This window comes from Hemiscyllium ocellatum, chromosome 4 (genome assembly GCF_020745735.1).
Source record: "Hemiscyllium ocellatum isolate sHemOce1 chromosome 4, sHemOce1.pat.X.cur, whole genome shotgun sequence".
Taxonomy (NCBI): domain Eukaryota; kingdom Metazoa; phylum Chordata; class Chondrichthyes; order Orectolobiformes; family Hemiscylliidae; genus Hemiscyllium; species Hemiscyllium ocellatum.
Genome location: NC_083404.1, coordinates 20,204,865 through 20,231,552, shown reverse-complemented (window position 1 = coordinate 20,231,552; position 26,688 = coordinate 20,204,865). Strand labels below are relative to the sequence as shown.

General features: G+C 40.1%; 1 protein-coding gene across 1 annotated transcript in view; it reads left to right on the top strand.

Moving 5' to 3' along the window:
* sybu (syntabulin (syntaxin-interacting)) overlaps nucleotides 1-23,461 on the top strand; it is a 66,724-nt gene extending 43,263 nt beyond the window's left edge. Inside the window, exons 6-7 of the mRNA XM_060824173.1 lie at nucleotides 2,736-2,885; nucleotides 21,528-23,461. Of these exons, the coding sequence (XP_060680156.1) occupies nucleotides 2,736-2,885; nucleotides 21,528-22,737 (1,360 nt within the window). The 3' untranslated portion in view covers nucleotides 22,738-23,461. The remainder of the gene's footprint in view (nucleotides 1-2,735; nucleotides 2,886-21,527) is intronic.
* The last annotated feature ends 3,227 nt before the right edge of the window (nucleotides 23,462-26,688 follow it).

Here is a 26,688-nt window from a genome sequence, read left to right as displayed (position 1 = left end):
GGGGAAATTGAAGCTATCGGCCACAGGGCAATGGGGTTGGTTTTTGTGGGTGTCCCGGAGATATTCCCTGAAGTGCTCTGCAAGTAGGCATCCTGTCTCCTCAATGCAGAGGAGACCGCATCAGGAGCAACGGATACAGTAGATGACGTGTAGAAGTGGAGGTAAAGCTCTGATTGATGTGGAGGATTTCTTCAGTGGCCTTAGACAGAGGTAGGGGGGGGAGGTGTGGTTGCAGGATTTGCGGTTCCTGCAGCGACAGGAGAAGGGTGGGTTGGTGGTGGGCCTGGACTTGACAAGGAGGGAATGATCTTTACAGAAAGAGATAGGGATGGGGAGGGAAATATATCTCTGGTGGTGGGGTCCTTTTGTAGGTGGCGAAAATTGTGGAGGTTGATGCAATGCATGTGGACGTTGGTGGGGATAAAGTTGAAGCCCAGGAGGGATGGGATTCGAGGGCGGACGTGCAGGATGTGGATGAGATGCATGGAGGGCATCATCAACCACATGGGAGGGGAAATTACGGTCTTTAAATAAGGTGGCCCGGACCACACCACCTCCCATCCTGCTCCTGTAAAAACACGATTCCCAATTCCTCCGACTCTGCTGCATCTGCTCTCTGGAGGACCAGAACACTAGATTACCTCCTTCTTTAAAGACAGCAATTTCACTCCCACGGGGTTGATGATGCCCTCTAGTGCATCTCATCTACTTCCCGCATCTCCATCCTCGAACCCCACCCCTCCAACCGCAACAAGGACAGAACCCCCTCCCGGTCCTCACGTTCTACCCCACCAACCTCCGTATACATCGCATCACCTTCCACCAACGGATCCCACCAGCAGAGAGATATTTGTCCTCCCACCCCATCCGCCTTCCGTAAAGACTATTCCCTCCTTGACACCCCACCAATCCATCCTCCTCCCTCGGCACCTTCCCCTGCCACCACAGGAATTGCAAAACCTGTGAAACCCCGCCCCCCCCCCCGCAACTCGCAACCTTACCTCCGACCAAGGCCCCAAAGGAGCGTTCCACATCCATCAGAGCTTTACCTGCACTTCCACACATCATTTACTGTATCCATTGCTCACGATGTGGTCTCCTCTACATTGGGAGACAGGATGTCTACTTGCAGAGTGCTTCAGAGAATATCTCTGGGACACCCGTACAAACCAACGCCACCACCCCGTGGCCAAACGCTTCAACTCTCCCTCCTACTCCGCCAAGCACCTGCAGGTCCTGGGCTGTCGCCATCGCCACTCCCTAACCACTCGACGCCTGGAGGAAGAGCACCTCATTTTCTGCCTCACAGCCCTCCAATCACACAGCATCAGTGTGAATTTCACCAGTTTCCTAATTTCCCCTCTTCCCCCACGCCCCCAACCATATCCTGTTCCAATCTTCCAACTTGGCACTGCCCTCATGACCTGTCCATCTTCCTTCCCACCTATTCACTCCACCCTCCTCTCTGACCTATCACCATTACCCCCACCTCCATCCACATATTGCACTCAGTTACCTTCACACTTACCTCTTCCCCCACCCACATACCTCCCAATGTATTCCTGATGAATTCTCCTGCTCCTTGGATGTTGCCTGACCTACTGTGCTTTTCCAGCACCACACTCTCAACATCAATCTCTAGCATTAGCAGTCCTCACTTTTGTCTGGTAATTTAAATATCACACCAAGACTGACAAGCTCTGTCTTAACCTGCTCCATGGATTAAATTCTGACCAGTTCAGTTTCTCAGGCCAGGGAAAGGTCATCAGCAAAAGCGATCTGAAGTCATTAGATGCCTTTATGTTACAGATTGTGGTTTCAAAATAGGATCTCATTACCCCATTTGGCCCCGATGCAAAGGCCTTCTGGTCTGGAATCAGACCCTGAAATGTCCCTTCTTCCATCCTTTGCTTCGAGGCTTTGGATCAGATCTACGGGGCCCTGTGACTTGTCGTATATTTCTCATACAAAATTTATCCCGTCCTTAAAATGTAATCTTTCCCCATTCATACTGGAGCCAGAGAACAGTCAGCATGGGATCCAGATGAGGAATTAGCTTATATAGCTCTATCATTGAAATATCATGTGAGCTCAATCTTTTTATGTTGCTTAAATAGAATAGATCAGTTTTGTTAACTATGTAGTTACAATAGAAACCTGTGGCTTGTGAACAGAACTGTCTTTTATCATTCTGCACCTGTAACCCAACATAGCCACTTTTTCTCTCTTTCCTCTTTTTGCTGACTTTTCAGAGAGAATTACTAAAAATAAATAACATAAGTAGATTCAATTTCTGGGTGAATAAAACAGTGGAAAGGATATCTTGCCTGTCATACTTATATCTTTGAAGACTGCTCACCACATTCGGTTCAGTCAAGAAACTGAACTCAACCATTTGAGCAAGATGAATGAACATATGTTGTCCAAATGACAGGATTGGGGAACTATTCTGAGTTACTGGTTTCTCTTAACTCAGATGTCTTGCAGTAAGCTTCAAATTTTACCTGTAGAATCTGCTATAATATCATTGGGAACCGCTTAAAGTATTCAACTCTTTTTATAGAAAAAGATAGAAAATAAGGTATATATTGAATTCTTCACAACTATTATTGTTTTTATCTAGTTCATTAAAAGTGAGATTTCCTTTTTTGAATCCTTCAATTGTTTTGTTCACCTGGGCTTCAATAACTCACTCTCTCTTCTTTCCTTTTACTGTCATTATCTGCATTTTCCAGGCGATCTGGTAAATACACTTCTTGCAGTGATAATCATGGCATTACGCCCCCAAACCCGGAGCAGTACTTGACTCCACTGCAACAAAAGGAGGTTACCATTAGACACCTGAGGACAAAACTAAAGGATTCTGAAAGCAGCCTTCAAGAGAGGTGGTAATTATTTTAATTCTAACAACTAATAAGTTGTTTACGTTCAACTTAGATTTTGGTGTCAATCTTGCCTAACCTTTCCTGAATGAAAACCTGTGGTGAGCAGATAAGGCATCAAGTCTGAGAGATGTTGGGAAACATATCAGTGGATCCCATTGAATTCATATCATCATTTTTCTTTAGTTATCAGATTTGCATATTATAGTCAATGGTGAGAAAACTGAAATTAAATTTGGAATTACAGATCGATCTTGATTTTAAAAAGGTACATAAGGTGGATATCAGAGTTGGCAAAGCTACCCACACTAAACAGGTTGTGTGCAGCTGTTTAAAGTGTTCACCGTGAAAACTAAAAATTACTGTGTCAGATTGACTTGAGAGTTTGGGGTCACTTTTTTTTTTGTATCATTGCTACCTTGTGCTTTATCTGTTTTTAGATGAGTATACTCATCATTATCCCTTTCTCTAAACCTATCTCATTCAACCTTCGGGCCAGGTAATAAGAGCACAAACTTGAACATGTGAAATAATTTATTTCTATAAATGTGCCATTGCAGATCTGGAGATTCAAAGAGCTATGAAAACAACAGGCATTTGTATTTTTTTAAGACCTCTTTCTACTCTCCATTCCCTGTCTCCAAATTGTGAGGAATTATTTATCTTAACCTTGTGTTCTAGTGTCAGTGCTATGTGCTGGGACTTAGGTTTGTATAGAAATAAATGTATTTTCTTGAATAATTCATGTGACATACCTATTAGGTAGGTATCCACACGCACTCACTCACTCATTCACACACTTAGGACACCTTCACTTCTATTACACTTTTTCCACCAATTGTTCCTGTTATCAATGGAATTGAATTCATGGCCAAGTATATGTCAGAGTAGACAATCGGGAGGTGGAGAAGCCAACATTTTGGGTATAACCCTTCCTCCTTCAGATGCTGCCTGGCTTGCTGTGTTCTTCCAGCCTCCTGCTTGTCTACTTTGGATTCGAGTGTCTGCACTTTTTTTGTTTGTAAGTTAATATATTGTCAGAAATATGAGGCAACCTTTGTATAAGGAGGAGTGATACTGAATATTGAGTATGTTCAGGGATTAAGGATTTACTCAATTCTTGCAGAAGTGAGTCTGGGAATACATCAAGCAAGAGAAGGCTCACAATACTGATTCTTCATCTCAGAGGTAGAATTGTAAAATACTGCAGTCACAACTTGAGAATAGAAATCAGTGGCTGCAGAATTGTAAGAAAATGTCAGATTTATTGCCCATTTTCTTAGTCTACCAAAATAAGGGGTGTTAATAGTTACTAGGAAAAAGTGAGGTCTGCAGATGCTGGAGATCAGAGCTGAAAATGTGTGGCTGGAAAAGCGCAGCAGGTCAGGCAGCATCCAAGGAACAGGAAATTTGACGTTTCGGGCATAAGCCCTTCATCAGGAAAGTTAATAGTTACTGCACACGTTCGCTGGCATCGGTATTTGCTCCAACAAACACACTGAAGGTTATTATCTAGATTCATTTTTGGCAATTAACATTTCTTTTCCTGTCTCCCTTCCTTCTATCTGGTCTTTTAATCTTAAGTAGGTCAGTATTCTCACATTCGTCACTCCCTCTAGGTCTATATTTTTAGTTACTGATTACACCTGCTTCCTCCTCCTGTCACCAACTTTAGTCTAAGTTCCAGCAGCTTGAAGCCTCTCTCTGATTCTTTGCCTTTCCTGAATCTCAGGTCAGTTTGTTACGTTTCTCTCAAGAATTGGTCTCCAGCTATTTCTTCTCTTTTTCTGAAGACACTCTACTACATGTACTTTTTCCTTTATCTGAGGTCCCCATGTCAAGTATTTCTGAAGCTAAGTTCCCACTGTATACTCTGTCTCTAAATCCAAGATCCTACTTTCTGCAATTTCCTTTTTGTAATTAAATTGTGGTTGCTCCCCTCTTCTCCTTTGTTCTAACTCCTACTCCTGCTTTCCTTCCCAGTCTAAATTTGAACTCCCATTGGTTTCTCCCTGTCTCTTAGTACTTCTTGCTTCCTGTGTCTCTTTCTTCCAAGCTCCTGCTCTTTCTTGAACCCGAAACCCAAATTTCTGCGCTTCCACTACTTTACTCTCTTGTAAACTAATTTGCTTCTTCCTCTGTCCGCGTTTTATGCGTGCCTGCGTCCTATTGGTCTGCTGTCAAAGTTCCAACACTTGCTGCTACCTGTCATAATTCACAGTCGTCTGTCCTCTCTTTGCTTCTGCTTGAGTGCTTCTTGATTTTGACCCCAGTGAGTCTGATTCTTAACTTAGCAAAATGTTATTGTAGATTAAATTATTTATTTTTGAAAACGGTAGTAGAATACATTTATCACGAGTTTACAAGACTTCCCTTGACTTGAATGTTTTGCTTACTCAAAGTAATTCTAACCGCAGTGTCTTGCAAATTCTTCTCAAGGAGGTCATGGCTTTGCGGTGATGTCATTGAGCTAGTAATCCAAGCTAATGTTGCGGTACACAGATTTGAATCAGAATCAAACCTTTGAATTCAATGAGATCTGAAATTAAAAGCTAACTTAATAGCAATCATGTAACCACCTTGGATTGTCATTAAAACCTATCGGGCCTATTGATGTCCTTGAGGGAAGGAAATCTACTGTCCTTATGTGGTCTGGCCTAAGTGTGACTCCAGCCCCTCAACAATGTGGTTGACTCTAAGCTGCCCTCTGAAATGACCGAGCAAGCCTGTGTTGGATTAAACTGTTCGAGCCTAAAGGAAGACGATTGGTTGGGAGTAATGTGCTTGTGCCAGCATTGGGAGACCTTTCCCCTACACAAAATGAGTAGCACCCTGGTATTGTCAGTAATGTTTCATTCCATGTGATCCAAACACCACCACCACCTTCCCTGGATATGATGACTTGTATCAAACCACCAGAGGTGGGAGTGCAGTTGTATACAGAGGAGAAGCTGTTGTACTGAGGGAATTCAACATTGACTTCCCATGGCAGCATATTACATATTGCTTCAGAAACCCATCCTGGACGTACTCTAGAAATCCATCCCCACAGTATCATTGCTGATTAGATTTACCTAGACAATATACAAATTCAAGTGTATAGATCAATACAGAATCAATGACTTGACATGAAGTGCAACTTTGTACACACTATTCTCACTACAAAATTTTGGACTTGAGGAAATCCAGCTTGGAAGCCAGCTAAATCATCGCGGGCAAGATTTTTAAAAAGTTAGTCTTACTGTCATCCGACAACAAAATCGAGACCATAATTTCCAAATAGTCATACAAAATTGTGATTACTTCCTTGGTGATGGTCAACAAAACAACATAATTAGTTAAAAAGAACTTTGGGAAAGTTTTGACAAATTATCAGAGCTTCATGTTTTTACTCAAGCAAAAGGACAATCTTTACAATGAACAGAAAACAAACTGAAAGTTATGGCTTTAAGAGAAAACATGATACAGATAAGGAAGAGTCAGGATGTGCAGGTGGTGAAAGAGAAGTGGAAGAAGAATAAATATTTAAAAAGTTAATTTCAGTAGATTTATAGAAATTCCTTCTTGAGGTGAAGGTGATGCTGGCTAGGCCAATATTACTTACTCCCATTTGCCCTGGAGAATGTTGTGGTGAATTCTCTATAGAACATCACATGGAGGAAGCAGAGGTTGGCAATGGCAGAGAATGCCCTCTTGGTGGGAGAGATCAATGTCTATCACCTAGAGTGCCTCAGTAGCAACATTTTGACTGAGCTGCCCTAATCCGAAGGGACATAGCTGTTGGCCTTGTTCTTTGGTAACTAATGAGGGAAGTAGCAAGAGGGAAAAATCCACCTGACCTAATCCTTATCCATCTCCCTATCATAGATGTGTCTGTCCATGACAGAATCAGTAGAAGTGGCCACCATACTGTTCTTGTGAAGGCAAAATCTTCAACCATGAAGCATTGTGTGCCATCTGCGTTGTCGCATTCTGTAACCTCACAACCCAGCTTATTTCCCACTCTCCCATAATGATCAAGTAGGGAGCACAGAGGTTCAATGAAGAATGCAAGAGCAGCACCAGGCATGCCTAAAAATTAGGTGTCAGCCTGGTGAAGCTATGACAAACGTCTACCTCTGTACCAAACCGTGGGAGGAGCATGTAGTAGGTAGGTCTAAGTGATCCCATGACCAGTAGAACATCTCTCTGTCTGTAGTCCTAACACATCCTGTCATGAATGGTAATGGACAATTAATAGGATGTGAAGATTCTATAGATGTCCCCATTCTCAACAATAGGAGAACCCAGGTGCAAATGACAAGGATAAAGCATTAGCATCCAAGTGCCAGGTGGATAATCCATCTCTGTCCCACTTGAGATCCCCAGTGTCAGAGATGCCAGTCTTCAACCAATTCTCTCTAATCCATATGATGTTAAGAGATGCCTGAGGGCACTGGTTAATATGAAAATGATGGACCCTGACAACATTCCAGCCATTTCACGAAGACGTGTGCTCCAGAATTAGCCATGCTCCTAACCAACAGCAGATACATGAGAACCCCACAAACTGCAATCCTTCTCCAAGTCACACAAGATAACTTAGAACTCTGTTGCTATTCTTTTCTTGAATCAAATATATTGGAACCTTCCAAATAGCATTGTGGATGTACTGACATCCCAAGGACTGCGATAATTCAAAAAGGGAACTTACCACAATCTTCTCCAGGACAAATGGGAGTAAGTAATATTGGCCCAGCAAGCATCACCTTCACCTCAAGAAGGAATTTATAAAAATCTGCTGAAATTAACTTTTTAAATATTTATTCTTCTCCCACTTTTCTTTCACCACCTGCACACCCTGACTCTTCCTTATCCTGATGAAGGGCTTATGCCCGAAACATCGAGTTTCCTGTTCCTTGGATGCTGCCTGAGCTGCTGCGCTTTTCCAGCAACACATTTTCAGCTCTTCCTTATCTGTATCTTGTTTTCTCTTAAAGCCATAACTTTCAGTTTGTTTTCTGTTCATTGTAAAGATTGTCCTTCTGCTTGAGTAAAAATATGAAGCTCTGATAATTTGTCAGAACTTTCCCAGAGTTCTTTTAACTAATTATGTTGTTTTGTTGACCATCACCAAGGAAGCATTCACAATTTTGCATGACTATTTGGAAATTATGATCTAGATTTTGTTGTCGGATGACAGTCAGGCTAACTTTTTAAAAATCTTGCCCGCGATGATTTAGCTGGCTTCCAAACTGGATTTCCTCAAGTCCAAAATTTTGTAGTGAGAATAGTGTGTACAAAGTTGCATTTATTGTCAAGTCATTGATTCTGTATTGATTTATACACTTGAATTTGTATATTGTCTAGGTAAATCTAATCAGCAATGATACTGTGGGGATGGATTTCTAGAGTACGTCCAGGATGGGTTTCTGAAGCAATATGTAATGAGTCCAACTAGGGATCAAGTTGTTTAGATTTAGTATTATGTTATGAGAAAGGGCAAATTAATATCCTCACTTTAAAATAAAATCCATTAGGAAATAGTGACCATAACATGAGAGTATTTTACATTAAGTTCTATGTGATGTAGTTAATTCTGAAACTAGAATCCTACATCTAAACAAAGGGAACTCTGAATATATGAAGGGGCACATTGACTATGATGGATTTGGGGGAAAAAAATTAAAATATTTGATAACAGGCAATATGTAACATTTTTAAAAATCAATACATGGTCTACAACAAATAAACATTTGTATTGAGCTTTTGAATCTCAGAGGAAAGGTGAATCATCACTGTTAACAAGATAAGTTTAAAATTCGCATTGGATCAAATGAAGTAACTTTTGATTTTGCTAGAAAAATATTAAGCCAGAGGATACGGGAAGCTTGAAATCCAGCAAAAAATGACCAAAAAAACTGATATCGAAATAGGTTAAGATATTACAAATGAAAGCTAACAAGAAACACTAAGTCAGCCTGTTAAAACTTCTTTAGATCTGTGAAAAGGATAGATTTGCAAGGAAAAATGTGGTTGCTTTCTGGCAGAGACAAATGAATTTATAGTAGAGAACAGAGAAATGGTGGAGTCACTTTTGGAGATGACTTGTGAATGTGGGATATTTGGATTTTCTGAATGTTTTTGGTATGGTCCCAGGCAGGATGTCAGTAAACAAAATTAGAATCCACTGAATTTGAGTAATGATGGATTGAAAAATTGACCAACAGACTGGGGACAGCAGTTAGAAATAAACGAATCATTCTCAAGGTGACCGGTTGTTATTAGTGTGGTACTGAGGGTTTCAGTGGTTAGGCAGTGCTATTCACATTTTACATTAATGATGTTGATTTTGTGACTAAATGCAATATTTCCAAATTGGCTGCTGACACAAAACTTGCACTCGCACTTTATAATGAGGTGGATGCACAGAGGCACCAGGCACAGAAGGGGAGAATTGGTGCCCCTTTTTATAAGCCCCTGAACTGTTTTCCCCACCCACCCCAAACATTGATTGCCTCAACAAAGATTTTTTAATACTTTTTCAAACACAGCTATATTATACTTCATTTAAGACAAAGTATTAGCCAAGACTAAGGAGCCAGTTACAAGATTTTATTGACTGACGGAAAGAGGACTTATGTACTAACTCTAAGAAAAATAATAAAACACAGCATCTATCTATAAAGTGTAAAAAGGGAAGAAGTGCCAAGTACTAAAAAAAATTAAAATGGGGCAGTTTAAAAGTCAGTAGAGTCCTTGATGTTATTTTTTATCATGAGGCCATGATTGTCTTGTATTCTTCAGCGGCAGCAGTAAAATTTGTAAGTATCTTTTGAGTTCTTGGTGAATGAATGTTCCTTCAATTTGCTGTGTTACTAGGCTCAGTTTTAAGACAGTGAAGTAAACAAGCAAGAGGCTGAAAGGCGGCATCAGGAGGTAGAAAAGCTGACACCTCAGGTATAAGCCTTCTTCAGGAATAGTTATATCCGAAACGTCGATTTCTCTATCACCTGATGCTGCCTGGCTTGTGTTCTTCCAGCCTCTTGCTCATCTACGTTTGGATTCCAGCATCTGCATTTGTTTTCGTCTGTATTTACGAAACGGAGATGGACTGAGATTGAGACTTCCATTTGCTGCTGTTTGAGTCTATTTTCACCTCTCTCTTAAAAGTTGATACCTGAAATGCAATTACTTCGTAGACTCTCACATCTGGCTTTGCTGTTTTTCACAAACTAGATAATTTGCAGATAACTTTTATTCCAATATGTGAAACCTCCAGAGATGTGTAAATCAAACAGAGAACATTTCTGAAAGACTTGTTCTTTTCTATTTTGATGGTGTGTTAATTTCCGTTTATACTTAGTCTTGTTTATTTGTACCTCCAGGAGCTTGATTCAGCTTGTCTAGATGGCCACTACAACCGACTTAAGTCAGTGTTTTTGCTTATGTAAAGCCATTTTAGCCTATTTTATCAAATCAGATATGGAAGTTGAACAGGATGGCATATAATGTGAATAACTGTGAAGTTATTTGGTACAAAGAAGCAGAAATACATAATATTTATTGATATACAAGCTGTTGGGAAGTCTTGATGTTGAGAAGGACCTTGGTGTCCTTTTTCGTGAGTCACTAAAAGCTAAATGCAGCAAGCAGTTAGGAAGGCAAGTGGTGTATTGCCTTTCATTGCAAGAGGATTTGAATCCAGGAATAGAGTCATGATGCTGCAATTGACTAAGGGCTTGTTGAGATCACTTATTGAGACTGATTGTGTATTGTTGTGGTCTCACTATCTAAGGAAGGATATACTTGCTATAGAGGGAGTACAATGGAGAGAAATAAGAATACTTGGGACGGTGGGTTTACATTATAAGGAGAGTTTTCAGAAACTGGGCAGGCATTCTGAAGAGTTTCAAAGAAAGAAAGGTGATCTCACTGAAACTTATGAGCCTCTTAATAAAACACAAAAATGTGGATGTGAGATAGAATGTTTCCCATAGCTGCTAGGTCTAGAATAAGTCTCAAATCAGAAACCTAAAGAACATTTAAGACCGAGATAAGGAGGAACTTCTTCACTCAGGTTGATGAACCTTTGAAATTCACAAGCCTAGAGGGCAATCAATCACTGAGCATGTTCAAGACGGATGTCAGTAGATTTCCATGTATGGTGAAGCCAGTGCAACAGTATGCAGATCGGCACATGCAGAATGTGCCAACGGCTATACATCTTAAAGGGGACTTCGGTCAAGAGATAGGGGACTCGTAGGGAAAAATGGCATTGAAGTAGATGATCAGTCAAGATCTGTTTGAGTGACATTTGCTATGTCCCTGTCTCTCCTTTTTGTTCATGTGTAAAGAATGCAACAATGCACCCAATTTAGGACACTAACAGCAGTTACAAGATTTTAGCTATGTATGTGTGATGCCGTAAGTTGTCAGTTTTTTGCAGTACAGACTTCAAGTAATAAGTCATTGCACCTAAATATTGAACTAATGTATATCATCAAAGGTAGAGTTGCCATAGGAGTGCGCTCTCATGAGACGGGCGAGGGAAGAGATTGAAAAGGATGGTCCTGCACAGTAGCATCCGCTGATGCAGGAATTGAACCCTGTTGGCATCACTCTGCATCACAAACTGGCTGTCCAACCACCTGAGCTAATCAACTCCCAAACCCAGTTCATCAAACTTATGGGCAGCACGGTGGCACAGTGGTTAGCACTGCTGTCTCACAGCGCCAGAGACCCAGGTTAAATTCCTGCCTCAGGCAACTGTCTGTGTGGAGTTTGCACATTCACCCCGTGTCTGTGTGGGTTTCCTCTGGGTGCTCCAGTTTCCTCGCACAATCCAAAGATGTGTAGGTTAAGTGCATTAGGCAGGGATAAATGTAGAGTAATAGGGTAGGGGAATGGATCTGGGTGGGATACTCCTCAGAGGGTTGGTGTGGACCTATTGATCTGAAGGGCCTGTTTCCACACTGTAGGGTTTCTATGATTCTAAATGGTCATGTTCAGACCAGAGGGCCCACTAAAAGGGAAAACAGCAAAAACAATTTTATGAGGGCTGCATGGCAGGACATTAGTGGCGTCAGGCATAGGTTCTGAAATCAGATCGAGGCATATTTCCAGCTGTGACGATACAAGGCTTTAAGAGGTATGTTTCATCTTTTTTAATGAAGAAAGGTTGAGACAGAGGTGGCAAGTAGATTGCTCCAAGCCAATAAAGTAAAAAGTTTGAGTCCTTGAGTTTTTTAAAATTGGAACAAAAGAAGCAGCCTGAATGGGCAGGGTCTAGCTACCATAGAACCAGAATGTTTAGCTTTAGCTTTCTGCATTTGCTGGGGACTTGAAGCTGGATGTGGAAGCTCTTCTCCTGTCTCTGTTACAGCTGAAAGCTGATGTTCTCATCCTGCTGCTAGAATTGCATGTGGGGCCATCTATTTTACTGAACTTGCCTTTGTTAAGCGTGTGTTTATGGGATGTTACTATATTGGAACAGTTAATTAGTAATAGTTTATATTATTTGTTCAGCATTCCAATAGAGTTACAGTTAAGCCTTTTAGTTTTTATTTTGTCTGTATTTTAATTGTAGTGTAAAAATAAAGTGTGTTTACTTAAAGCCGAGTAGTTTGACCAATGGAATGGCATCTGGAATGCAACGCCCAATATTTGCCTTTTAAAATAAGGAAAAGTAAGGGTCTAGACTAGCTTCTTAATATACTTTGAGGAGGTTTGGTCTGGTCATAATATACCCCATTGGAGATGAGGCCTTCTCTCTGAGAGCTGCAGCTAGTAAAATTAGTGGCCCCTCTCTTGATCCACCAGCGCGTGCAAAGGAGCACATACAGCAATGGAGCTGGACTAAAAGCTGGGTCCAGATTCTTGCCGTACTCAGGCTCCCAAGCCCAGAGATGTAAGGTCCGTGGATATGGAAACCCTGAGGGAAACATTACCTTTGGGAAGTCTCCACTGGTCACATGGCCAAAAAAGAAACTTCCTTTCCATTGCCTGGTTACCACTCTGCCAAGTTTTACCTGGTGGGCTTGAGAATTAGCAGTTGGCACCCACCACAAAGTCCCATTGACAGTGGAAGAAGACCATTAAATCATCATTCATCAACCACGTAAGATACCCAATTGACTCTGCAGCAAACGGACCACCGTAAGTCTTCATTACAGTCAGTAAAGTCACAACGAATTGAATTTCAGCATCCCGGCCTACAGGTGCACTAATGAGAGCCCGTAAACCTACAGTCGAAGAAGCGGGATTATGTTGTGCATTTGTGTTCACTAAACATAACGTTTTATTTTGCATTTGCAATTTCTTTTAGTGGGTTTTACTCAGTGGATTAGCTTTGTTTTAAAGTTTTCTGGGTTTTTTTCATTCCTGCCAGAACTGTTCTTTATTATTTTTGTTTCTGGTTTCTATTTAAATCATACCAAAGTGATGAGGTTAAGAATTCCTTTGGGGTTCCAATATAACATTTTTTTAGATTAGATTAGATCACTTACAATGTGGAAACAGGCCCTTCGGCCCAACAAGTCCACTCCGACCCTCCGAAGAGCAACCCATTCCCCTACATTTGCCCCTTAAAATGAGAAATGAAATTTCTTTTCAACCATGGGGCTGGATATTGCATGCCTTTGCCACATGTGGTTTTGGTGGTGTGTGTCCAGCCCACTACCTTCCTGTTCTTCCACATAATATAAAGGGAGGGCAGGTCCTAAAACTGTCAGCCTATCCACTGTATGTAAATATATAAAGATCAACTGAACTTGTTATTAGTTGACCCCAGTATATAAAAAAAAATGCAGGTAAAGATCAGCAGGTCCGGCAGCATCTGTGGAGAGAAATCAGAGTTAACGTTTCGGGTCCAGTGACCTTTCCTCAGAGCTGCTGGTGACTATATTGCTCATGTCATAATAAGGTTGGCATGGGTAGGCAGGTTGAGTGGGCAGCCTCTTGTTTCAAACATCAGGAAGAAAGGTGAGATATTTTGTGCAACAGGAATGCCACCCCAGGACACAGTGTACCCACTTCCCTCCCCCCTGTGTGTACTTTACAACCTCAACCCTCCACTCCCCTACCCCTGTCTCTAAGACTGCCAAACAGTCTCCATCCGATACCCCATGCAATGTTAATGATAATAGTCTAATAATAAGTCACGTATCAGGGATTCAATGAGTTAGCTTATTTAACTAGTAAAACACATTAAAGTTATGAAGCAGACTTTGCAGAAAGCCAACTAATTTCTAATTGTGCAAATCTTTCAGACCTACAGCAGATTTGCAGACAGAGTTGCAATATTGTATTCGTAGAGTGCGTAGAGGCCTTAAATGTGAACACTCTTAAAAAGGGAAGGTACATATGTAACATGACTGAGCATTCCAAAACAAAGTTAAACTGTTTACAAAACAGATGAGCGTACAAATCTATAATAACATAGAGGCATTTTGCTGATGCATCCAGATCTTGTATTGGTGAAATTGTCTGGGGGTACCATTGATTTCCACAGTCAGTGATATTGTCCACCATTCTTGTTTGTGTTGGCATTTTACTTTGATGGAATGTAGTTGCTGTCCCAGAATTTGCTAACCCTAAATGGTACCAGAGTCCGGTTTTATTCCAGATTGGATATTGCTGCTCAGAATTCCAGTTTGAGAGACTGGTCTATGTTGAGACTTATTCATGTGGCAAGCAGAACAGCTAAAACTTTGAGGGAACCAGAAGAAACCAAAATGTGAAATCAGAAGCATCAAAATAAGCTGGAAACTCTTGAGGAATGAAACAATAAAAGCCACGAAGATTTGAACCATAAGAAACAGCTGGAAACAAGCTCCGTCAAACTGATTCAAATCTTTTTGGGATTTATTGTTTATTTCCTTAAGAGCTTCCAGCTCATTTTGAAGCTTCTGATTTCACATCTTGGTTTCTTCTGGCTCCCTCAAAGGTTTAGCTGTTCTGCTGACTACATAACAAAAACTCTATATTTCCAATCCACAGTAGTCGCTTTATCTGTCAGAAAGGCTTCTAACCACCCAGATTTAGCAAAATGAATGTGCATGTGCAAAATTGAATTTTTTCGGTTGGCTGGCTTGTTGGTTTCTGGAGCAGTGTGACGCCAACAGCGTGAGTTCGGTTCCCATCACTGGTTTGAGGTTACCATGAAGGACTCTCCTTCTCAACCTTTTCCCTCAGCTGAGATCTGGTGAGCCTCAGGTTAAATCACCACCAGACGCTTCTCTTTTATGAGATAGCAGCCCCTCTTTGTGCATTGCTTAAAATAATACTTCCAAGTGGGTGCAAGAGGTACCAACTTGGACTTTTATCTTTATTGGTACGTACTGCAAACAAGTCACTTTCTAATTTATAGACAGATGTAAGGCATCTTAGCGATTGCACTGATTTCAAGTGGAAACCTCCACCCTTGCTGTAAATATGTCTCATTCTCCCTTGGTCCACATCTGCAGTGGCACTTCCATTGGAAAAGGAGCAACTTTGCTTAAAACTGACCCAGTATCATTCTGAACAATTGGGTCAACTTTCTTTCGACATCATTTCTAGTGTCGAACTGCTCTGTCGTACCCTGTGCATTCAAAGTATACTGTGTAGGCAGCCAATGAGGGCAAAGTAAGAAGAGGAATTACAGTTGTTTGTCAGAGGGTGGTTATTTTCATGAACAGAATAAAGTGAATTATAGCAATCAGCGAACCTGTGTTTGGTTTCCTTAATTTTGTTTGCAGTTACATCCTATTTATCGTGTTGTCATATTCACAACTAATTACAAATAATGAGTTCTGCCAACAGCAATTTCTATCATGTTGTGGATTTATCTGCAAGGCTGTGGGTCTGCAACTTATAACGTTCCAGACACTTGTGGCTCTTTTCCAGTTGGATCACCTTAATATGGAAAGAGAAAAGCTTAGAAATAAATTAAGAAAATTAAGAGCCTTGCTTTTATCACAAGAATGAAAAAAAAAGCTAAGCAATGCGCTGCCCTGTAAAAATCAAATGATTGTGTTAATACAAAAAAACCTTTGTCTTTATATAAACCTGGTCGTCTGGCACAGCCACATCATAGTAATTGTCTACATATAACTGGTTTGAGGAACAAGTTTTATGTCTGAGACCATTATTGTTTCTAATATATCTGAGAAAGTAAATTATTCTGAACTGCTAGAAGCATTTTTATCTCAAAAATGAATAAATTCAGTACATTCAATTTGATTAATCATGTATGCAAATTTTGCATGCTACCTAACATTTTTAGACAACTTATTGTGTATTTGATAAAGGATCACCAAATTTCTACCTGTGGTTTTGAATTTTTTAAGCAAATTTTATTTATGAAAGTCTTTTCAAGTGAAAGAAAGGTAGGTTCCTGAGCTAGGTGATAGTCATTAGATGTACAGCATGGAAACAGACCCATGTCGACCAGATATCCCAACCCTATCTTGTCCCACCTGCCAGCACCTGGCCCATATCTGTCCAAACCCTTCCTATTCATATACCCATCCAAATGCGTCTTAAATGTTGCAATTGTACCAGCCTCCACCACATCCTCTGGCAGCTCATTCCATACACATACCACCCTCTGCGTGAAAACGTTGTCCCTTACTTAAACATTATGTTCGGCCTGATGGAACCTTTGAATTTTGTCCTCTTCCATCATAGTCTTTTCTCGCAAAAAAAATTGAAAAATTACTTTCAATATTATTTCAAAATGCTCTATTATCTTGTTTTGTTCCATTCACTTAATTTGTATTCTTCATTTTTTTAATCTTCCCATCCTTAACTATATTTGCCATAATTGTTCACTACAGTGTTGATAAATGTCCATTATCAAGACCCTTTAAAATTTAAAGACCGATGACTGTAAAATGCTCTTTGCAGTTAATGTCCCAAGCAGGTTCATCTCTATATTCTGTCCCACAGACAAGAAAGATACATGTGGGGTAGGAGCACAGTAATATACAGTCAGGAGGGAGTTGTCTTCGCAGTCCTCAATATTGACTCTGGATGCATGGTATCAGTTCATTCTTGGGCACAGAAACCTCCCAGTGGTTACCAACTATCAGCCACCCTCTGCTGGGGTGAATCATTTCTAATCAACGTTGAACACTTTTTTGGAGGATGCAATGAGTATAACAAAGGCACAGAACATACCCTGGGTGGACAAATTGAATATCCCTCGCCAAAAGTGACTCAATCACACCACTATTGACCAAACTAGGCAAGTGGTAAAGGACATTGCTGTTGGACTATGCCTGTTGTAGGTGGTGAAGGAGCCAATAGGGGGAAAGAAATACTTCACATTGTCCTCACTAATTCATCTGTAGCAGATTGAAATGTTCATAACAGATTTGGAAAAGTGACCACCATATACAATCCTTGTCTGTCACAAAACCAGGCTGAATGTAATGTATTGGAAGATCTGTTTGAGATCTAAGACAGAGCAACTAAGAAGCCCAGTGGTCAGTAGCAACAAATGAATAACCTCATGGCTTAGTATATCCCCACTCCACCATTGCCATCAAGCCAGAGGATCAAGCCTGATTCAGTGAAGGGTGCAGGAGGTTTACCTATAAGTGAGATGTCAACTTGCTGAAGGTACAAATCGTGATAACTTGTATGCCAAGTCTAAGCAGTATATGTCAGACAGCACTAAATAATGGCATAACCAATGCATTAGATCTAATCTCTGCAGTCTTGCCATACTCGGTCATGAATGTTAGTGGGCAATTAACCAATTTGCTAGAGGAGAAAGTTTCACATCTTCAATGATGGAGGAGCCCAGGACACCAGAGCAAAGATAAGGCAAGCTTATAGATGGTCTTAGGATAAAATCTAGGAACACAGAGAACCATCCTGGATCATTTCTCAAGCTGAATATGTGAACATGACCACAGTGTACCATTGTATGGTTCTTGTTCAATTCCAGTTTATCAGTTAGGGTAAAGTGGTGTGTTTGAGATTTGTTCGCTGTTGGAGTTTGAATTCAGCCTTTCACTGTAAATAACAGCCAGTAAAAAAAAGTCGATTGTTACAGAGAATTTCATGTTGATATTGGTCTGCCGGTCCCAATATTGATACTCTGCTGCATGGACGCTGTTTGGGCAGCTCAGTGGTTAGTGTCTGGTGCTAGGGACCCAGTTTCAGTTCCAGCCTCGAATGACTGTGCAACTCCACACAGGCATTTTCACTTTGTCTGCGTGGGTTTCCCTGGATGTTCTGGTTTCCTCCCACAATCCAAAGATTGCTAAATTGCTCCATAGAGCCCAGGATTGTATAGACTCGTTGGATTAGCCTTGGGACAACGTTGGGTGATGGGGAAGCTGGGTCACAGTGTGTTGTTGTTCAGTGGGTTGGTACAGATCAGGTGGACCAAATGGCCTCTTTCTGCACTGTAGGGATTCTATGAATTGGAACTGTTGTGTGGTTCCAGTGAATCTAGGCCTGAGGTCTCTACACACTGCATGAAGACCCGATGTGTTTCCTCTTCCAGCATAATATTCCAGCTCTGCTGCTCATATAGCATTTACCTCTGTAGTTTGTGGTGAGTTTTCCATAATACAAACCTAAGATTCTGGAATGTTTGAATTTTATACAAGATTGTACATAATATCTTCCCTGAAACATTAGCAATGTGCTGACTCTGAGTACAGCTGACATTATCGCAAGGAGGCATCAAGTCTCCCCATATGACACTCGTTCTCCTTAGGAGTTTACTATTAAGGAAGAAAAGAGCAGCTAAAAGGTTTCTTGATGACAGTGTCACACCATGCAACACTATTAAAGCCTCAAAATTATTGATGACTTCTGTAGATTTAAAAACTCAATGTAACTGGTTATCTTGAAGGCAGAAATTGGGAGCCTGGACTAAACCCACCTTTGCGATTCCACCTTCATCATCAACCCACCAGGAAGCAGGGTTTTCTGGCTGCTGTATTTTAATTGGCCTTCGTGACAGACATGTGATGGGAACAGAATCATGGGTGATTTTGGAACAGTCACATTAAAAGGCATACTTTATTTCTCAGGAAACAGTAGCCTGATTTTTTTCCAAAAGAACCAGTAGCAAAGATTGAGCTGAATTGGAAAGACCTCCCAGGCAATAGACCTTTAAGCCTTTCAAACAGTTTAACCCTCCCCCTACCTTTAATCCTACCTTATCTCCATTATCCTCCTCACCTTCACTACCCTCCCTCTGTCACCGATATTTAACTTCACGAAGAGAGCTAGCTAAACCCATAGGTCTTCCGAAGTTAACAAATTGCCTCTTTAGCTCAGCTGTATAAACAAAGTCAAGCATTTACAAAACTATTAGGCAGTTGGATTTCAGCCAAAAGCTCAAAGCTCCCCCTAAGTAATCAAACTGACTTCACAACTGGGATCTTAATAGATATCTAGACAGAATAGATAAAACAATGGGAAAAGGTTAATCATTTAGACATCATTATCAAACTAGGCTTTGTTTTGAATACTGTAGAAAGTGTTCTAACATCCTATTCATTTTATGGACATTTAATCTATCTTACAAATTTCTATGTGTACAAAGTTGATTTCTTTTTACTGAACAGCATGCCAGAAAAGAGAAATAACAATATGGCAAGGGATATTTAAACATCTTCCAATCACAACACTGTCATGCCTCAATGAACACCGATAGAGTTCATGCTACAGCAGTCCGTGATGAATTGCAAAGGAAACAAACTCATTAGATTTCCTTTTTAAACTCTTCTCTCTTCCAATCCATGGTCTATGCCACCAAGGTACCTGCTGAAGTCTGGTCACCCTTCTGGAAATTTAACAGTTTAATGGACATAGAATCGCTGTTAGTCCACAACTCTTTCTGTTTCAATTTGTACCTTTGTGAAAATGGTTCAGGGCAGTAACAGAGGCAGGATGTAAGGGTGCACAGAGTACTGGCCATTTTTTTTTCCAATTGCACCTCTGGAAAATACAGCCAGTCCTGACCTGGTTTTCATGGGGACATCAGCCCTTTGAAAATTATTGAACTGATCCATTGAATGTTAAACAAGCACCATACAAGTGCCAGGTAGTGACATCTCCAACAAAGGACCATCTAACTAGTACCACTCAACATTCAATGGTATTAACCATTACTAATACTCCCCACTATCAAAATATTTGGGTAGGGTTGGGGGAAGGTGATGGTGTTATCATTGACAAGAAACTGAATTGGACCACCCATATAAATACTGTGGCCACAAAAGCAAGTCGCAAACTAGGAATCCAGCAGCAAGTAACTCATTTCCTGACTCCCCAAAGCTTGTCCACCATCTACAAAGCACAAGTCAGAGGTGTGATGGAATACTCCTCTTCTGGAAGAATGCAGCTTTAATAACAATTTTCAGGAGAAAGCAGCGCATTTTATTAGCATCCATCTAACAATAATGTTCAGTTCCTCCACCATTGATGGATAGTGTGTACCGTCTATAAAATACAACAATTTTTACCAAGGGTCCTTTGACAACATCTGTCAAACCTGCAGTCTCTGCTGTCTCGAAGCACAAGGACAATAAATACATGGAAAGACCCCCCCCCCCCCCCCCCCCCCCCCACCTGCAAATTCCTTTCCAAACCCCATTCCATCCTGACTTGGAACTATATCACCATCCCTCTACTATTGCTGGGTCACTTACTCATCATAGCACTCTGGGTGTACTGACAGCACATGGATTACAACAACTCATGAATGCATCCCACTATCCATTCTTAAGGATAATTTGGAATGGAGAGTAAGTGTTGGCCTTACCAGGAGCACCCATATCTCACCATTGAATTTAAAATTGTGTTAAATGTTGAATGCGAATACTAACAGGAATCTCTTAGATCAAAGGTTGGATCTCAAGTAGAGTGCAACTTGAGCTTGTATAAAGCTAGATCAAAATAATCAAGTGGCAGAAAGTTTGTTTTTTTTCAAATGAGTTGATCTTGCACTATTAGGACATGTGCACACAATGCCTGAACAGTTAGGGCCCTTCAGGATCCATAATATTTATTGTAACGCTGAGATAGGTGAGGAGATCAGCAGACCCACAGGATCATTTATCCTTTAAAATTCTGGAATATGTATAATTGTCCAGATGAAGTCAAAAATCACATCGAGCGAACCCTTTACTTTTGTTCCCTGTAAAAGAAAATTATGTATGTGTCAATGAAATGGCAATTAGTGAAGAATCTTAAATTTAAGTGAATAACACACTGCCATATTTTGAATTTTGCACATAATATAATTGACCAGTGAGGAAGATGCACAAAACTTGTTACGTTGGGACAGTTTGGCTAATTAATACAGTTTTATAATAGTTTTTTTTTTAACTGAGGCTGCAACAATTTGCTCCCAAGTTGTGATACGCAGGTCTAGTTCCACTACAATGTGTTGATAATATCCAGTATTCTCCATAATATAATGTGCAAAATTTCATTAAGCTGCATTCATAAGACTCATAATTTATTTTATCTCTCCAAACATATGCCTTCAATTTATGTTTAATTTGATGTCTTTTACTACAAGTTGTGAGGATTCTATGCATTCATGTTACAAAAGTACTTAAGGCTTCCTGTACATTTTTAGATACATCCATTTATTTGGCAAATTTAATACTCTGTAGGCTATATTTATCATATCTTATGTTCTAACAGGGAATCTGAAGTTGCAGATCTCAAGTCCCAGCTTGCTCGCATGCGAGAAGACTGGATTGAGGAAGAATGCCACCGAGTTGAAGCCCAGTTAGCGCTGAAGGAAGCTCGAAAGGAAATCAAGCAACTACGTGAGGTGATTGACACTATGAAGAACAGTCTGGTTGAAAAGGACAAAGGTGTTCAGAAATACTTTGTTGACATTAACATCCAAAATAAGAAACTTGAGTCTTTGCTGCAGAGCATGGAGTTAGCTCAGAATGGTGCTTCAAGGGATGATTCATCTCTGGACTGCATGTGTCCATCACCAGTAAAGTCATTGGCTCGAAGCACTACCTACACAAAAATGACTGAAGCCATGGGCCTAGAAGATCAAGCAGTTGAAGAAATGGCTGATAGTGGTCTGTTGGCCAATGATGACATGGCAAGCAGAACAGATCTCTTTGATCAAATTCTTAGGTCAAAACCTGCTGAAGGTAGCCCTGGAGATGGCTCTTGGCCTCAAGCCGCGGAAAGGCAGGTAACACTTGTTAACAGGGCAGCACGTGAGATTTCTGATCAGAGTGGCATGATCTTTGTAACCAATGATAATAAGCTGGTGAGGGAGCAGGCTATCCAGACTGATGTAGTACCGTATAGCCCAGATGTACAGAACCTCATCTTGCATATTTTGAAATCACAGCATAATAGCCCAGTCAGTCCCATATCTTCAACTTGGGTGTCAGATGTCAGTCAAGCAGCAAGTGCCCCACAGTTTGAAACAATAGTCAGTGATGCCTTGCTGGATCTGACTCCAAACAATCCTAACACTGCGATTCTGGTATCTAAAGTGGAACCTGTTAACCATTTCATGAGCCCTGAGGCATATACTTACAATCAACATTTGCCCAGATTAAAACATATGACAGAACATACTTTCACATCCACGCCTGATGTAACAGATGGTGGTGAATGTCTTGTGTCAGAGGAGCAGCCATCTGCACTATGTCAGAAAAGCTACTGGAGCAGCCATTTTATCGTTGATTTATTGGCAGTGGCTGTTCCTGTAGTGCCAACTTTGGCATGGGTATTTTCCACACATAGAGGAGGAACAGAGCCCCTGTACAATATTGGGACTCTGCTGCGTGGATGCTGTTTGGTGGCCTTGCACTCTTTGCGCCATACACCTCGCACACTGTTTTGCCACTCAGATAAAAATAAAGACAACCACTAATTGCACTTCGATTTTAGTTTAGGATACTTGAAGAGTACTGGAATTAGCTTATTGCATCGTCTTTGTATGTGGCTAGGTGTGTTTCACCACATCAGTGAGATTTAATTTGCACTGTTAATAAGTATAGATATATTACTTGACTTATGGTGGAATGAGTTTACAGTGTTGTAAGCTGCTTTTGAAGAATGGGTAATGTGAATGCTTTCCTTGAGTGAGGAAAATAAAATGAACTTATGTGGCCAAAGTTGATCCACTACTGAGCACTATGTCAATAGACTTTGTAGCGGTGACATTTTTGAAAAGACATGGAAAAGTGATGTATTTTTGTTGACGTATATGGGCCTGGATCTCAATTTGAACACTGTTGTAGGCACAGTTCTAAACACTTATTCTTCCTATTGGTGAAAACTGCCTTCAGAGTTTTGAACAGAAAATAACTGATACTGATCTTCTAAGGCAGCTGACTCCAGAATCTGCTTAAACATACTTTTCAATGGCTTATTACAGCTCAGCTGTGTACTTTATTGCTGCTTTTAGAAGCTTAACAAGTTTAATCGTCATGCTGTACTTTTATGTTGATGATAAAACTGAGTGCAACCAAAGCTTTTTGGTCTTCTGTTGTCTGTATGTTTTTGATGGTATGGGAATGTGTAATGGAAACTGGAACCTCTTGTTACTGTTCAGTTGCATCAGTACAAGCATTGATTAGTTGGATCAAGTGATATTGCAGTGACCTGTATAAGTAGTTGCTACGTGCAGTACATTGACATGTTTTTAAAGTAATCAACAAGATGCTTTGTGTATTTGCTTCTGGCAAAGGAATTGCATTTTTATGATTTATGTGTTGTGTTCGAGCCATGTGCAATATTGTTGAATTGTTTACTTTTACTTTACTGTATTTCAGATGTTTCTAAATTAAAGGTTATAAATTTATTACATTAAAGCATGCCAGAAAAAAGTTACCGGTACTTTTGTCTCTTGCTTTGTACCTTAACACAGTTTTTAAACTATTGTTCTATGAATTGTATCTGAGACACACACAACCAGAGTCTTATTGTCCATATTAAGTCCATTCAGGTCAAATAAATAATCTTAATGACCCTAGAGTCTGCTATATTGTAATCATAAACTCCGAAAATGACTCTTCAAACCTCCATTAGTTTTTGTTTTAAATTCCACAATAGTCAGTTATTCAATACTCTTTGCCTATGCTTATCAATTAACATCAATCCAAGAGTATAAGAGTTGATCATTTTAACTAGGACAGCCAGAATTGTGAATCTTTTATCTAATTCAGATGTTTTTGAATGTTTGCAATAGTTTATGTACATCTATACTGTTGTTCATCTGTGAGTATAATACTGTACATTGCCTTATGGTTTTGTAACCTAGGAAAGAACTTTATCAGAAATCAGCTAAGTGTCAATATTGGAGAGGTTCGTGGGGGGTTTCTCTCTCTAAGCCTGAATGTGTTCTCTGAAGCTATTCTTGTCTAATTACTTATGTACCTCAGTGCTAAGATGCCCCAGTTAACCTCACTTCCTCTTGACAGAGATGGCAATACTTGCTACTTTCACAACCTTCAGGGATTCCTAGTGCCATGCCATTTGTGTAGCCCAGCCATACATGTTGTCAGTCAGGATTTGTCCTGTCAGGTGGAATGGCTGACACTTTATAGCGAATAGAGATGCACGTTCATATGTGTACTACACCTTCAGAAACAAGCTACCTAGGTTAGTTATCCTTATCATTATCCTATCTTCAAACCCTAAGGGATTGTTTTTTTTTTCCACAATTCACAACGTAGCCAAACATCTTGTTTCTCAATGTGTGACCATGACATTCAGGAGAGCCTAAAACAGTTGAGAATGTTCACTTTTACTCAGCAACAACAAAAGCGAGCAATAAACAAACAGAAGCTGAATTTGCCTTTGCGAACTGACAGGGATTGCTTGCTCTTGAGCCACAACAAACTCACAGTCAATGAGTGATCATCATGCCCAGCTCACCCCTACTGGAACCTGTCCTGCTGTCCTTTTGAGTTTTGTGTCATCAGCGAAGTTTGAAATTGACCCCTGCACACAAACTCTGTATCAAATATATATCAAAAAAAGCAAGGGTCACAATACTGACCGCTGGGGAACTCCTCCACGACCCCTCCTCCATCTTGAAAAGTATAATTGACCATTGCTCTCTGTTTGCAATGACACACAGCTAATTTTGTATTCAAATTGCTACTGTCTTGTTAATTTCATAGACTTTCATACAATTCTGTTGTGTAGCATCATATTGAAAGCCTTTTTGAAGTCCATGTACACCACATCAAAAGTGATACTCAACAGCAGGAGTGAAAATTAATCAAAGATTATTTATAAAGAATAGACATTTGGTCTAATCAAATAAGTGTTTGTTTATTCTTATGGTCAACAATTTTATGACTTTATTGTCACCCTAAGATTTTTTTTCTATGATATTGGGGCATTTCTTTAGTTGCTTAACTGCAGAATAATATTAATTTCAATATAATGTTTTGCATGCAGTAAGGTTTCAAAAATGGGTAATCTGTTTGTTGAGACAGATCAGGAAACTAGGGCAAACGCCACCTATTATTCAAAGCAGGGCCAATGGAATATTGACATCAAACTCAGGGAGCAGGTAGGATCTTCACTCGACATTCCATCTCAAAAATGCCTCTGAACATTCCCTCAGTACCACATTGAAGAGTCAGCCAAGATTTGATGCTGCAGTAATCGGAGTAGCCCTTGAGCCCATAAGTTTCTGATACCAGAATGCTATTGTGAACCAAAGCTATATCTGAGGTAAATATTTTGAAAAGTTATAGATGTCAGTAAGACCCACTGAAATGGGTTTAAAATACCAAGTTACTGCCAACATGATAAGCTAGACAAACCATATGTAGTAAGTTTCAAAGATTTATAGATTAAAATTTACTAGTAAATTTGCATATACTCTAAAGATGGTTCCACATGTTCCATATCCTTAAAATGTTGCATGTTATTTGGCAAATTATCTAAATAGGAGAAAGTGAGGACTGCAGATGCTGGAGATCAGAGCTTAAACATGTGTTGCTGAAAAAGCGCAGCAGGTCAGGCAGCATCAAAGGAACAGGAGAATCGACGTTTCGGGCATAAGCCCTTCTTCATGAAATATTCTTCCTGAAGAAGGGCTTATGCCCGAAATGTCAATTCTCCTGTTCCTTTGATGCTGCCTGACCTGCTGCGCTTTCCAGCAACACATTAAGTAAATTATCTAAATAACATGGAAGCGGTAAAAGTCATGAAACAAAATGTACAAAAGCTGATTTTTATCAGATTAGTTGAAAGATAAGAATAAAGATTATGTTTCACTCTGAACATAGCTTGCTTTATTGGGTAAAGCCTGGAAAAACTGCTTAAATCAAAATGTACTATATCTGTTCTTGAAAGATTAATTCAAAGTTAACAATAATGACTCTGAATACTGCTTGCAGTAATCTATAGTTAAACTAAGATCAGAAGAAAAAAGCTAATATCAGTTGGACCAATTGGATGTATCTTTTACCTAATGTTGGGGAAATTGTCAGAAATTACGGTGCAAAAACCAAAATTCTTCAAGATAGAGTCTTGAGCTGGAAAATCAGGCGAGCTTACATTCATTGAACGATGCCATCATAAAAAAACAAGTGAAATACAGTGTTAGATTTGGTGGCTGCCAGCAGGCTTGTTCAGGGGCTCATTGTTCTTCAACAATACAAGAAGAACGTTACAACTATGTGTGATAGCTAGGGAATCACAAAAGTGGAAATACATGATTGAGAGCATTTGCAAATAAAATTGTTCACAAACTGAAAGATCATCTCAATCTTTAAAAGAAGCACACCAGTATAATCACATCTAATGAGTTATCCAGTAATTTCGATACACAAATATTGAAAGGATGTATAATTTGATT